This window comes from Fistularia commersonii, chromosome 4 (genome assembly GCF_037954325.1).
Source record: "Fistularia commersonii isolate RoL2024-O1a breed Wild chromosome 4, RoL_Fcom_v1.0, whole genome shotgun sequence".
Classification (NCBI taxonomy): domain Eukaryota; kingdom Metazoa; phylum Chordata; class Actinopteri; order Syngnathiformes; family Fistulariidae; genus Fistularia; species Fistularia commersonii.
Window position 1 is genome coordinate 15,981,224 of NC_141287.1, and position 14,588 is coordinate 15,995,811.

General features: G+C 43.8%; 2 protein-coding genes across 3 annotated transcripts in view; one reads left to right on the forward strand and one right to left on the reverse strand.

Annotated features, from left to right (window-relative positions):
• The window catches only part of gcc2 (GRIP and coiled-coil domain containing 2), a 23,715-nt gene extending 9,618 nt beyond the window's left edge, over window positions 1-14,097 (forward strand). The window contains exons 13-24 of one of the 2 annotated variants that reach the window (XM_086145561.1): window positions 76-180; window positions 1,429-1,591; window positions 2,808-2,908; window positions 3,151-3,228; window positions 3,327-3,464; window positions 3,923-4,044; window positions 5,246-5,422; window positions 6,437-6,645; window positions 9,094-9,315; window positions 9,407-9,546; window positions 11,515-11,716; window positions 12,409-14,097. In XM_086145561.1, coding sequence (XP_086001687.1) covers window positions 76-180; window positions 1,429-1,591; window positions 2,808-2,908; window positions 3,151-3,228; window positions 3,327-3,464; window positions 3,923-4,044; window positions 5,246-5,422; window positions 6,437-6,645; window positions 9,094-9,315; window positions 9,407-9,546; window positions 11,515-11,716; window positions 12,409-12,482 — 1,731 coding nt within the window. In that variant the 3' untranslated portion in view covers window positions 12,483-14,097. The remainder of the gene's footprint in view (window positions 1-75; window positions 181-1,428; window positions 1,592-2,807; window positions 2,909-3,150; window positions 3,229-3,326; window positions 3,465-3,922; window positions 4,045-5,245; window positions 5,423-6,436; window positions 6,646-9,093; window positions 9,316-9,406; window positions 9,547-11,514; window positions 11,717-12,408) is intronic. The other variant, XM_086145562.1, reaches the window with a different exon arrangement.
• tmem223 (transmembrane protein 223) lies at window positions 8,941-10,771 on the reverse strand. The gene has a single exon (XM_086145563.1). It carries the CDS (start codon window positions 10,641-10,643, stop codon window positions 9,921-9,923), a length of 723 nt encoding a protein of 240 aa, XP_086001689.1. The 5' UTR covers window positions 10,644-10,771; the 3' UTR covers window positions 8,941-9,920.
• Window positions 14,098-14,588: the final 491 nt, after the last annotated feature.

Genomic DNA, 14,588 nt, shown 5'->3' on the forward strand with positions numbered 1-14,588 from the left:
GAATGATATTACGTGTCAATGCTGTGGACTGATCTTTACATGAGAACGTATAAGAGTGGGCTTTTGCTTTTGCAGGATCTGTCATCTGCTGCGAAGGAGGTAGAGGAGTTGACAACCCAGCTCCGCAAGCAACAGCAGCAGTCTCAGCAGACTGCCCAAGAGCTGGAGCAGCTACGGAAGGTGCAAGCAGTCACTGACACGTATACGCGCATTTTTAGACTCTCATGTCTCCGAGGGTTTGTCCAGTCAAGTGGCTAGACTGGTGATGGCTGACCTACAGCTACAGCAGCAGCTCTCAGAGAGCAGGAGAGCAAATCTACCCCGCAGCGTTGAGACCACTGCTTTCCATTAGCAGTGACGTCCGCGGTGGAGAAGTGCACATGAACCCTGTCAGGCAGTCTGACATTGTAACATTAACTTGGTGTTGCTAGAGCCCAACAGATATACTGCCTGAATTAAAGTAAGGGAAAAAAATAATGTATATGAAGCAGAGGCAAGGGCTTTGAGAGCTGGCCATATATTCATTTCAGTACGTTGGGAAAAAAGCTGTCGAACCTCATACCAAAATAAACAAACACATTTACTCTAGATACTATAAGTATTAACGTTTACTGTAGATCTCTGTCTTTAAGCCATGGCCAGACGACCAAACAGCAAGAACTTAAATGATTTGCAATTGGATTTTTACAATATCGCATTTTTGCTCAGCCTGAATAATATCCATTCTAGTGGAGAAACTATATTTGCATACAGATATTTACATGCTGCTTCTTTTGGGATTCAAGATTCTAAGTGTTGATGTGTTGATTGTCTTAAGCACAGTGAGAAAACGTTTTTCCCTGCTCAAAAATTCTTAATCGACCGTCCGCAGTGAGTGCCAAGTTAGTGTCACATTAGTAACATAGTGCAGGCACAATGTAAAATAAATACATAAAAGCAAGGGAAAGATACAGCTGAAATGTAAACTCTGCAGTAATGTAAACAACCTAGCTAGGTCTACATACCGGTTGTGCCAGGGTCAGCACTTGCCGTGCACAATTAAATATGTGCTAATTAAAAGTGCAAACAGAGAGTGTGCAAATGGATAAGGTAAGCAGCGGAGTGCTGGGAGCCCATGAATATTCTGAGGGGGTCGACGGCTGTTTGACGGCCGCTGAGCACTGTCAGCAGTGAGTGTGTAGACTGGAATCGTGCAAACAGCGGGATGCGGCTGAATGCTCAGAGGTCATCCGAGATTGTAGACTCCGGTCAGCTCTTTGAAAGTCGGATAGCAGACTATCAAGCTCTGGTGCCAAAACGAAAAATAATTGTCAGGTGAAATGTTGCGTTTACATGCAGGTGATGGTAAACCATTTAATCCCAAAGAATCAAAGGAAAAGCTAAAGGTCTTTGAGTTACATCAATATAAGCTGTCACGTTTGCCTACAGGAGGCGCAGCAAAGCTCCCTGCTCGACATGGAGATGGCCGACTATGAACGCCTGGTGAAAGAGCTCAACTCCAAGCTCACAGAGAAAGACGAGTGGGCTGACGAGTTGAAGGCTCAGATAAACTGCCTGAACCAGAAGGAGGAGAACCTTAAACAGGAAACTGGTATGAACACTTTTTGCCACTGAACAGTCAGAGAGGTATCAAATTTTACACGATTATTTTTAGAGTTATGGCTAAATTGGCAATAAATCGCTTTTTAATCCTCAAAAGGTAACCTAAAAATCATCAATTAATTACCGAATGGATCACCGAGGTTAACCTGAAATCACCACAGAGAAACACCAAAAGAAATCTACTAGAATTTACCTCTTAGTGTGCGACATGATCATAAAGGTCAAATCAGCACGTTTGACTTTTCTCTAATATAGAATTTACCACCTTCTCATTGAGACATTTCAGCTGCTCTATGCATGTGGGGGGGTTTTTTCAACGCTGCTATAATTTGCCATGGCATTTATTGATAGACCTCTGATTAGGGCATTACTTCTCAAATAGGGGGGCGCAAGCCCACGGGGGAACATGCTTATGGTATTAGTATTAATATATATAGGTAGTATTAGTGCTATGGTGTTGGTTTTTTTTTTTTTTTTTTGCACTGAACATGCACACACAGAGCAGGAAATATGAAGTGCAGAGAACAAACCCTCAAGAGACAGCATAGAAAAATATTTTACAGGGACGATAAGATAGGCAGTGAGTGACAGAGATAATGAGACAGATGAAAGTCACCCGAAAGCTAAGATGAGGAAAAATGACAAAGCTTATGTAGTTCTTGGCTTCACTATGACTACGGTGGGAAACGAGGAAAGACCCGTGTGTTTACTGTGTCTTAAAATGTTGTCAGCTGACAGCATGAAGCCCCCTAAAGACATTACACCCCTATTATGCTGATAATGCGCTTAAGTTTTTTCAGCGAAAACATGCGAATATTGCAAACAATCATCCCGCTTTGTGAAACTACTTCAGTAAACCAGCGAGCACTGTTATGTTAAAGTTATTCTTTGTTGCAAGTTGATCTCTATTTATTTCTTTTTTCTTTAATGTTTATAAGGATACAATGTTGTGGAGAGGTATACATATAATAATATTTTGGTGAAATTATACTATTTATAGTTGGCGGGGGCGGGGGGGGGGGGGTATTTTCTTCTTCCTGAGGGGGGCGTAACAGAAAATAATTGAGAAGCACTGAATCAGGGCTGCATTTTGGTTTGCATGTTACTGCTCTGCTACACTCATACATACATCATATTTGCATCTTTTATTTGTGTGTGTGTGTGTGTGTGTGTGTGTGTGTGTGTGTGTGTGCATACATTTTCAGAGGCTTTGAAGTCCCAGCTGGATCAAGGGGAGGAGAAGACCTCCAAGATAAAACAGCTGCTGGTAAAGACCAAGAAAGACCTGTCTGATGCCAAGAAACAGGTTTGTGTTTCTGTCACTGTATGCGTGCGTGCATGCCGGTGTGTGTGTTTTTCCAGTGACTGTGTGGTTCATTGCTGCTGATTAATGTAAATGGTCAAATGCAACCATGTGTGGACATGATCGCTGTGGAGGCCTTGAAGCTTGGAAAACTCAATGAGGGCTTTGCAGTAATTGATAATATGGGTGTATATGTTTGACACACACGTGTGTGTGTATGTGCGTGTGTGTGTGTGTGTGTGTAGGAGAGTTCCCTCATGATGCAGCAGGCTTCCTTAAGAGGAGAGCTGGAGGCTAACCAACAGCAACTAGAAAGCTCCAAGGCATGGCATCCCGTGACTCCCCGGCAACAAATCTCATACTAATGTAGTAGCTAATTTAAAGAAGTGAAATCTTTCTAATTTCATGTTTTATTCTTTAGATCGAAATGTGTGAGCTGACTGCTGAGCGCCACCGTCTACAGGAGCAGCTCAAGTCTTCACTAGAGCAGCAACAAAGAACAAGCGTTTCCCTCCAGCAGCGCATCAACAGCCTGCAGCAGGAGAGAGACACCGCTAAAGTACACATAGCCCCCGTTCACATCTTCCATTAACATTCACCCACAGCAAGCGACGACCTCGGAGTGCCGCTGAGCTGCATCTCCCCATGCCTCTCTGGTGGCTCCTGATCAAACCTCACTTCTCTGTTATACATGCTAGCAAATAGCCAATTCCAAATAGATTATGTATCCTTCACTGAAGCACTGATCTTACACTTATAACACCAGAATCTGTGCGGGAACTCATACTAACTGGCTGCTTGCTTTCATTACATGTGTCAGATAAACTATATCTTGTTTGAGTTATCTTTCAAATAAACAGATTTATGAACATAAATAGATTAATGTTCATCAACACATCCCTCTGTTAAGAATACAGATGTATTCTCAACAGGCTGAATTATTTGAGTGAACTAAAATTGCAGATTTAGAGAGGGGATCGTGACTGCTGACTGCGTTCCTCCCAATAATCTTTCCAGGCTGAACTTGTATCGACGGCTGAGGAATTTGAGTGCTACAAGGTGCGAGTCCACAACGTGCTCAAACAGCAAAAGAGCAAGAACACCAACCAGAGTGAAGGTGACGTCAACAAATCAGAGAGGTGAGCTCTATGTACTTGGACAAGGAGATCGGTTGTTTGCTCTTTGTCTCACACAAAAAATAAAGATGCATAAATCATTGATGTCAGAGCGCAGGAAGCAGAGCGGCCCCGTGAAATTTATTATCAAATGTCTCAGCGTTTCTTCAGTGCTTTGGCAGGCTGATCAAATGTTGTTGTTGTTGTACTGATATATGTATATTGGGACTGAGCAACATTTCAGTATAGATATTGCGTATTGGGCAGCACAGTGGTGCAGAGGGCATTTCCTGTGGCATTTCCATGATGGGGTATGGATAATGAAAAAATGAATGCTGCATATCCTTCATCTGTAACATTGTGCCAAGGTTTTTTTTTTAAATACCGTTATTTCCGAGCCTTTTGAGTGCATCTGAATATTAGCCGCACTGGCTAAAAATAACTAAATAAAAATATGTGTGCCTCACTTATATAGGCCGCACTGATCTAGAAACTGCAGGTGTCCACATTGTAACATGAGATATTTTCAGGGAAACATTTTTACTAACTTTTGATAAAATACATACCGGTAGCATCCATAAATATGTACTGGAATTTTTTTTTCCAACAGTGCCTGTTACCTGTAACATGGCTGATGAAATATTTCATTAATTAATTCATTAATATTTATAGTCCAGAAATTTCGGTACATACATGTTGACCAATGTGATTCATCATAACCAACAAAGATCGGCAACAATATGGTGTGCCAAGACATGAAAATGACCAGAAAAGGGTAACTGAAGAAGAATCGTCCGAAATTGACAAGAATATTTCTATGAAGATTGGAAATCATGTTCTAATCCTCAGATCAGCCCTGCATTGACGTCTTTTCATTCTAGTTAGCTTTTGATTGCTGCGCTATACAGCCTCTCCAAGGCATCTCCATAAAACACTGGGAACACACTCCATCTAGAGGATTTTATTGCAAATGATTAGTCATTACCGAGTAGATATTGTGACGTATGGGCATTGCTTGAAAATGTCATCATGATATTTTCTTTCCTCATGGCCCTCGGCCCACTGCAGAAATTACTATATTTGAGGAATTGTAGTTTTTGGATAGTAACCAAGTGCTAAGCAGAGAATATTCAAGTGGAGATTCAATGTTTAAGCTTGTGTAAAATATATACATGCACATAAGATATGTAAGTATGATTGTATGAATGTGTTGCATGTCTGGCAGGCAGCAGTTGTCCTCTCAGGTGGATCAGCTGAGATCCAGGCTGTCAGAGAGCCTCCAGAGCCTCCAGAGCAGCACAGCCGAGCTGCAGCAGCTCCAGATTGAGCACGACACTCTGCTGGAGCGACACAACAAGATCCTGCAGGAAAACATCAGCAAAGAAGCCGAGCTCCGTGAGAGGTGAGGTCTTTGCCGTCCTTCCCTGGCTGGATACTGACACGTATCTCAGTGTGACCGCGCCAGTTTTCCATTTTCCAGTCACTTCCTAACAGCATACCGTTCTTGGTCGCTCTCTTCCTGGTCAAAGTCTAGACTTCACTCTTTTTGTGCATAGAAACCAGTGAAAGTGTGCCATCGATGAACACCCTGGCACTGTGCTTCCTATCTCTAGATACAACTGTGAAACATTTCAGCATTTCCTCTGCAAAGGAAGAGCCCTTAACCCAATAATATAACTTTCATGTCCCCGTGGGATTGTGAGAAATGTCTTATATTCCTCTGTATATCCAGTTCATGCAGAGAAATTGACAATAAAGCTGACTTTGACTCTGAACTCCCCTCCTATCCACTGATGCAATAAGTTCAAAGTTAAATGGCCCGTTCTGTGTAGGGTTACAGTAACAGTAAAAGCTCTTTCAATGGTTTGTTACATAGAGCAGGGTTCCCCAACCCCTGGTCTAAACATTTGGTAGCGATCCACAAAGAAAATCTTTCTAGGTACATTTTTTTTTTTTTTTCCATTTCAAACGACTGTTTCCACCTTCGCCTTACTGCCACACTTAATATTGTAATTGGCAAATATAAAATGTAATCATTGTAATCAGATTAAATGCTGTGAACTAACAAAAGTTATTATTATTTGAACCCCCATGCCTATAACCGGTCTGCGGAAACATTTTCATGGATAAAACTGGTCCCTGCTACAAAAAAGGTTGGGGACTACTGTAGACTATATTCAAGAAGACTCTGGTGGATGAATTCTGTCCAATAAATCATGATCCAATAAATGTTCATCCACGTTTTGTATGAACAACTTTACCATAAACTCTTTGATAAATAAGTACAAAAGAATGCCCCAACTACAGCTACAGAGAAATGTAGTTCTGATTTCACTCAAGGTAAATACGAGGTTTTGTGTTGTTGTGTACCCATTTGTCACTCCGCCAATTCCTCTCCCTTCTCAACCTCTTGCAGGCTGCTCACGGTGCAGTCGGAGAACACAACACTGCAGGCGGACCTGGCGCAGTCACAGGCCGATCTGTCCTCCCAGATCGAGTCCCAGCGGCTGACGTATCGCGAGCAACTCAGGAAACTTCAAGACGACCAACGGACCACCGTGGAGACGCTGCAGGGTCAGCTAAGCCGTGTCGAGGAGCAGCTTTTCAACCTGCAGAGCCAGAGCGGTAAGCCTGCAGTCTCAAAGCGTATTTATCGCATTTAAAAAAGTCAAAGTCAGCCTTATTGTGTCTCCACATGGACTAGACATACAGAGGAACGGAGAAGACGTTTGTCACAATCCCACGGTGCAAATTAAACAGTAAAGTGTATTGTTACATTAAACAGTAAAAATTAAACAAGAAGGTATAAAGTGCATGCAGAAACAAACTAATGGTTAGGTGAAAAGATTTGACAGCTTGAAAAATGTAGTGTATAAATATGTGTAATTTGAATATATAGAGGAGCAGCAGACTTTTTTTCGTACAGTTTAGTGCAAAAGGTCAGTAAGTAATTCCATAATGGTTTATGGTACAATAGCAGCATGATGGGGTTTTTTTGCAATATTGTTTTTGATAATATTGCGATATGTTGTCAGAGTCTAGTGTTTTGAGTGCTGAGGGTGGGGAGTTCAATATCTGGCAGAGAGGGGAGAGTGAAGAGAGAGAAAGAGAGTTCAACATTTTGGGGTGGAGAGAGGGAGAGACTTTCAGCATAAAATGTCCAGAAACAAAAGTAGGGATGTGTATGACGCCGCTGCTTCAGAAGAAATAAACAAATATAAAAAGTTCCATCCAAACATCAAGTGGTGTCCTCTGCGGACTGAGAGAACGCAGAGGGGCAGTGGGACGGGCTGAACACAGCAGCTGCACTGGAAGTTCATCCATCACTTCCCACACAGCTGCCCTCCGGAGCCAGACAGAACACACACTCGCAGACACACACAGACACACACGGTTGAAACGTGTGTATCCCCACTGTCACTTTGGCCTGGCCAGGTGTTGGAAAGGCTTCTCAACTCATTTCCCGCCTTTCCATGTGGTCAACAGCTCACTTTGGCATCTGGGGGACTCGTCATTAGCAGCTCCCATGGGCAAAACCAGGCATGGTGCCCTGCCTGTGGTCAGAGGTTTTAACTGGAAGTCTGACTCATGGTCAGAATTCAACACTTGGACAATAGGGAATATTTCTCAATATGTTGCCCAGCACTTTATTAGATCCTTCTCCTGGATCTGTTGGGAGGCTGATCATTAAACTAAATGCTCTGGTCATTTTTTTACTGTTCTCATATTTCTTCAAATCAAACCTTAATATTGATTGCTTTGTCTTTCATTAATTGTCAAAATAGAGTGGGATAGTTGTGTTTTTCCCAATTTTCAATTCTGTACTTTTTATAGTTAAATTATACAAAATAACATAGGGGCAACATTTCAAATAAATGAGGCAAATGTTTAAAAAAATTAATCTCGAAACGATAAGTCAGGCTTCAGACATGATCGTTGTGCGTGTCTTTCTATGGCTGTATGCTCTGGGGACAGTGTGTCAGTAAGTCTAGATGGCCCTCCACCCACTCCATCTCTCCGCTCCGGACCGCCGTTCAAGGTTTGGGAGGTTGAGTGAGTTTTCAGTGTGGAGGTGGGACTTAAAGGGGCTGAAGTCTCGACAGTCAGGGGAGGATGAACTCCAAAGCCTAAAGAAAATACATATTTTCCTTCTAATTTGTGTATTTTCTCTTTTAATCTATGACTGTTGTTGGGTCTGGGAATAAAGTCAATCATTTTACAAATAAGCATATAGTCCATTGGAATAAGCAAGTGCAGAAGGTGGGCTGTGATTCATAAGATCTAGCAGCTCGCTGAGCTTTCATTAGGCCGGTCTAACTAGAATTGGAGGCCAATTACAGAGCAGCGGAGCTGCACACTGAGCACAACCTCCTCCACCTCCAATCTTCATCCATCTGCCGCAAAGAAGAGGCAGAAGGTCAGACCGGAGGTGGAGCGGTGCAAGGGCTTTGTTTACTGGCATCCATGTTTATCCCATTTCACCTTCATTTATCACAGTCTTCTCCAGCTGTCCTCCCACACTCTTTTCCGAGGCGCTTCTTGCCACAATGTTTCCCTTCGGCTGAACTCTCACAGGCCCGAGTGTGTCTGGTGCCCCCTCATGTCACGATAAAGTACGACAACTGTGTAGGAATAGAATTGGTTGCGCCAGGGAATATTTATAATTATCAATTATAATTATTAATTATTAATTTCTCTTTTGTTCCTCCTGTGTTTGTGTACAAACATGCACAATTTGTCTCCATGGCAAATTGTTGACCTTTTTTGATACTTCTTGGACAATAGATGCAGCAAAAACAGCGACACAAATGAGTGAGATTGATTTCTGGGTATGATATACAAAATGTAAGTAATGTTTTCCTTGTACAAAACGGAGCAATAGAAATACAAGTTAAAAGAATACGAGTCTCAGATAGATCATGATTTCAAATGTATATTCTGAGAAATCCAATAAAAGCCTCAAAAACCCAGCATCAATTACAGTACATGGCAACTCATAAATGTTTCATTTTTCAGCTAACAGCCTATTTTATTCAGATCAAATCAAATATTTGATATCCCCTTTTGACACAGCTTCGGTGCAGTCCAGCCGCAAAGCCCTGACCTCGGACCCACAGCGTCGGAATCCAGACCAGAATGGGGCCGGGCTGGGACTGGTGGCCCTCGGTGACCTCCAGTCAATGGCCAGGGAAGAGGGCGAAGGCATGGAGACCACCGAGAACGAGAGCTCCTCCCCTGGACCTTCATCTCTGCCCTCTCTGGAGCAGCTCCTCACATCCCCGGACCCCAAACAAGGTAAGCGGGGGAGCAGAGACACACCGGCAACTTTGTTAGTGAACACGATAAATGTTTCATTCCACGCGTTCGTCTTTGGCACCGCCTCCAGAGCCGTTCGTGTGGATGGTGGAGCCCACCAAAGAAGAGCTCAGCCAGAAGCTGACCACAGCCACGCGCAATATGGAGCACATGAACGGCCTGCTGCACGAAACAGAGGCAACCAACGCCGTCCTCATGGAGCAGATCACTGTGAGTGAATCAAACCCGCCCCCACACCTCCTCAATATTGATAATATTAAGTGTTTTGGCAGCGATCCGAGCATCATTTTCATGATGTAAAGTAATAACACATGAAACAAACACTCCCAACATCCTCCTGGGACCATCCAGGCAGTTTCAGAGCTGTTCATCATACAGGTGTGCCTCTCCTTCCTCCATGTGCTGTCCACAGACAGCCTTCTTAACAGTTCTCAGGAATCCAAAACATCTTTGTGGGCATCGTATGGTCATGGAGTACCACCAGCATAAGGAGTGTCCAGCCGTGAAAGATGTTTACATTGTGAGGATTTTATTTTACGGTGAAACCACCAGGAGAGTGTTGGGAATTCCAATGATATGGAGTTCTAAAGTGGGCGGAAAGCCCCAACAGTGATGTCAAACAGCTTGGCGTTGTTGACCGTGCCCTCTTTGTCCAGAAGAAAGTAGAACTTGTGGCCTTTGACCTTGAGGGGGATGAAGGAGGGAGCCTCCTGCCTGTGGGCGTGGCAGGCCACCTGGGACAGCGGGACGGTCAGTGTCCGGCCGCGGCCGAACCCTAAGGGAGACTGGGTGGACACGGACACCATCCTTCCCCCTTGGTGCAAAACCACGCGGCTCACGGAGCGTCTGCTGAACAGGAATCCTAGCCCGAGGATCCCTGCTCCTACCGCCAGACACCCCAGCGTGAAGCCGTACCTCCAGGCGCTGGAGCCGAGGTTCATCTCAAAGCTCCAGATCCCGGCTAGCGCGGTGCCGGCGGGCGCGGCTCTCCCCGGCCGGGTGTCCCGGAGCCCCGTGTAGGCGAAGTGAGCCAGGTACGTCCAGAAGAGGAACTGACCGCCGCAGAAAACGCCGAGGAGGCGGAAGAAAGCCGTCCTGTCGTGTTCGAAGAGGGTGACATCTCTGGAGGGCTGGGCGGAGGAGCACAGGCCGCGGCCGAGGTGTCCGGCGGGACGCGCCGTGGCCGCGGCCCACTGCGGGAGCCGGAGCGGTGCCGAGACGGGGCGGAGGAGGCCCGGTGCTGGCCGGAGCAGACGGGACTGTCCGGAGAGGAGGTGCAGGGTCGCGCAAAGCCGCTGCAGACCCATACTTGACCGGGATGGATGCGGCCCGATCAGGACAGTTGTCACCTAGTCGCCGTGCGAAAGTCAATGTTTCGATTAGCTAGGAAATGAAAAGCAGGCTCCCTACGGGCGCCGCCATGTTTGTTAGCTGTGTCGTCATATAATGTTCAGCTACGGTGAGCACCGAGGGACAATATGACTTCCCTATAAAACTCGAGGTTACCTCTTTTCACCTTACATGGAGACAACAGCGGTTTATATCAGTGTTTTTATTTTTGGGGTCATCTTTTTTTTTAATTTGCTCTCGGAAGTTTTGATGATTCATGTGTTTTCCTGTTAGTTCTCAGGCTTGTTGTCTGTTCATCGTAAGATAACGTTTCTGTACTATTATACTGACTGCTGCAGTTGAAATAGAATAGAAAGTCCTTTATTTGTTCCGTTCCGTTTTACATATACCACAACATCAGCAAAATATGGCCACGGCATTTAACCCATCATGAATGACCCCTGAGCAGTAGGCAGCCACTTAGCAGCACCAGGGGAGCAGTTAGGGGTTTAGTGTCTCGCTGCAGTTCAGGATGGTCATGCATCTGTTTGCAGTTTCTAGTCTATTTACATGTCAGACATGTGACAGTATGCAGTTCCTTTCTTTTCTTTTTGTTGTTTTACTTCTATATCAAATTAACCTTTATTTACTTAATCAATATGCTCTATGACTTAGACTAATACCAATTCAGGCTGCTTTACATGTTGAAATATGTGATATTTTGTCTTCACAGTTTAACACAAATTCAAGCTTGGAAGAGCTAAACTACATTTGCATGATTTTAAAAGCTGAGAGACTTCTTGTTTTTTTTTTTTTTATTGCTTTTCTTGACATCATTCCACCTGCCAGCTGCTGAAGAGTGAAGTGCGTCGGTTGGAACGAAACCAGGAGCGGGAGAAGAGCGTGGCCAACCTGGAGTACCTGAAGAATGTCCTGTTGCAGTTCATCTTCCTGCAGTCGGGCAGCGAGAGACAGGCACTCCTTCCCGTCATCCACACCATGCTGCAGCTCAGTCCGGAGGAGAAGAGTAAACTGGCCGCCATCGCACAAGGTATGCCGGAGTGCTCATCCGCACGTGGAAAATAGCTTCACCAATGTAAACAAAGTGCTCGTGTGAAACATTGCTCCGAACTCACATTGTCCAAGGATACTTCCAAACTACACCACAGCAAGAAATCGTCAGTCTTCACTGTTGCTTGTTTGTTTCTGCTAAATTGTACAGTAAACCCTTCCAAGATGGCCTCAACCATACAGCAAAGACAGACAGGTTTTTTCTTTTTAATGCTTTGCATTGCAGCAGAGTCAAAGAACTGCAAACCTCTTTTTTTTCGACACATAAAAAGCCAGCACGTAGATTGAATCTCACCTATTTGCGATCTCCCGTGAAGCCAGGTGAGGAGATAAGATCTAGTTCTGTGTGCGAATGCATCGGGGAGGGTGTTTAGCACAAAAGACGGTTGCCTATGGAGCAACACACCTCCTTTAAAAGTCATCAAGTGTGCCGTCTAAAAGCCCTAATGGATATACCACCTTTTGGAGGAACTTTTTTTTAAGTGACCTGAAATTATGTGAGTGCACTGATGTTTGTACACAGCGTGCCCATTAAGTAGAAAGCTCACCTCTGGGAGGGAAAAACATTTTCAAACTAGCAAGAGAAGTATCTTCATGAAAATGTGCATGACATCTGTTCCCCCAGACGCGTCAGGACTTTCTAACTCGGTGTTCTTTCTCTGCTTTGTGCAGGACAGGACGAGGGCTCTGGCACCAGAGGCTCGGGCTGGACCTCTTACCTCCACAGCTGGTCCGGGATCAGATGATGACCAACGAACTGTGAGGGCCTGTTTCCATGGAAACTGGTACTCATTCGGAAACAGGGATTGATGAACCGTTTACTCGGGAGCTCGCGAAGCATATTTGAGCACAATAGAAGGGACCAAGGAATGTCTAAAGGATTACTGTAGAAGTTTGTGGCGGAGACAGTTAGAACATTGGAGATGTTGTTTGGTGATGTGCTGCATTAGGTTTACAGGTCTTTCACCAGGGAATGTTGACTGATGCAGTTTCCTGTCTTCCTCACACCCGCATTTATAACAAAACATACCACACGACGGGCTGCATTGTTATCTGGAATTACGAGGCATCCTGAGCAGCCGTGTGGATCCAGATGTAATCTCAGTTTTGTACCAAACACATCATGCACAAATCACTGGATATAACCCGAATATCAATTTCATATATTTAACTGGATTCTAAAAGGCTTTTATATTGTAACAGAACGTGTGAAGGATCATACACATTATTTTTGCTACAAATACTGCGTTTCTGAACGTACAGCAGGTGATTTTTGTTGTTGTTTTGTTCTTTTTTTTTGAGAAGGGGATAGCTGGGTCGACCATATTGTTACTATTTAAGAGGCTAATATAAAATCCAACAAAATATAAAAAGACTGCTTATATTTATATTCTACTGAACGCATCCCAGAAAGCATGAACAGCTATGTGCGGGACTCCTAGGCTGGCTTTACACTGTGAACATTTGAAACATTTAAACCCTTTGAGATGTCTCATAAGCCAATCAACACTCCCATAACCGTTTACTGAAAAACACCTCACCTTCACAATGCTTACGGGACCAGATTCAAACAGAAAATTGGATAATATTCAATGGGAAAATAAGAGATGCAGCAATGTCGTCCCGGAGGCACCTAATGGGTGTAATGTCCTGAGAAAAAAATGCGGTGTAAATGTAGCCAGTCAATCTTATCATTTTGAAGCTTTATTTGGAGTGTGGGAGCAAAGATTCAGCAAGTTTTTGTTTTATTTTTTTACTCCATATCATAAACTCACTGGACGTGCAAAGATCTGTGGCTCGGCTGACACTAGCGGGTAGTGGGACATCATCATGTTATGTTTCTAAGACTGACTGACAGAATCAGGATTCATTTAATATGTAGCAAAAATACCTTTAAGTTGGAATGAATCATATCTTGTTTTGCTCACCGATTTGTAGTTTCTCTGTTGCTTGCTGTTGCTTTTTTATTTAATGCCAAATTACTATTTCAACAATGTCTTTGGAATCAGCATATGTGGGAGCATTTGATGGTCAGTATGGGTCTCATCAGAGATGTGTTGTAGCTCCATCAGCAACAAACAAAAAAAAAAAGGTTTCCCCACCACATTGCTCATTCTGGTGGCAGCTTTTTGTTCTCCGCTCTCTGAATGTAGTTTAATCCAGGGCTTTTTATATTCCTAATAAATAAAATCAGCAGAGGCTAATACTTATATCAGATGTGGTCTGTATGAGAGTTAGTCCACTGGAGGATCATGTTTGACTGTCGGGAAGTGACACCCAACTTTTATTTGACATGAAAATAAGCTTGTTTTCTGCTTTATTTCCAACCAAGAACAATAATAAATTCAACTTGATGATCTATTTTCTTGTATTCTATCTCTTAAGCACTTTTAAAGGCATGTGGAGATTATTGTTTATTATGAGTACTTCTCAGTCCATATGAAGCATGAATCCATGTACATCCGTTCCTTTTTTTTCCGACTTTTTCATCAACATGTCAGGATCCTCAGCCCGCCTTCTGGAGGAAGGGGGCTTAAAGGATTTACCGTAAAAGGAAATATATGTGGTTTCTAGTATAATGACGCAGAGATGGGAGGATAGACACGGCAGCTTCTGTGTGCGTGTGGGTGTGTGTGTGTGTCCAAGAACAGGGAGGAGAAGCAGACGCCGTTAAGTATAAAGTGATCCCTGGAGCTGCAGCCCTGATGCATTTCTGCCTGATTTGTTTCCTTTATATTAAATTTATAGCTTGATCTTGCAGAACTGCAGTAATGGTGGGTTACAGAGGCGGATGCGTCTTTGTTAGAAGTCTGAATAGAAGGTACATTAGGAAGCAGAACATAGAATAGACA

Bases quoted from the DNA above. Each gene is read 5' to 3' on its own strand.
- tmem223 (XM_086145563.1), bottom strand. From the start codon at position 10,643: ATGGGTCTGCAGCGGCTTTGCGCGACCCTGCACCTCCTCTCCGGACAG.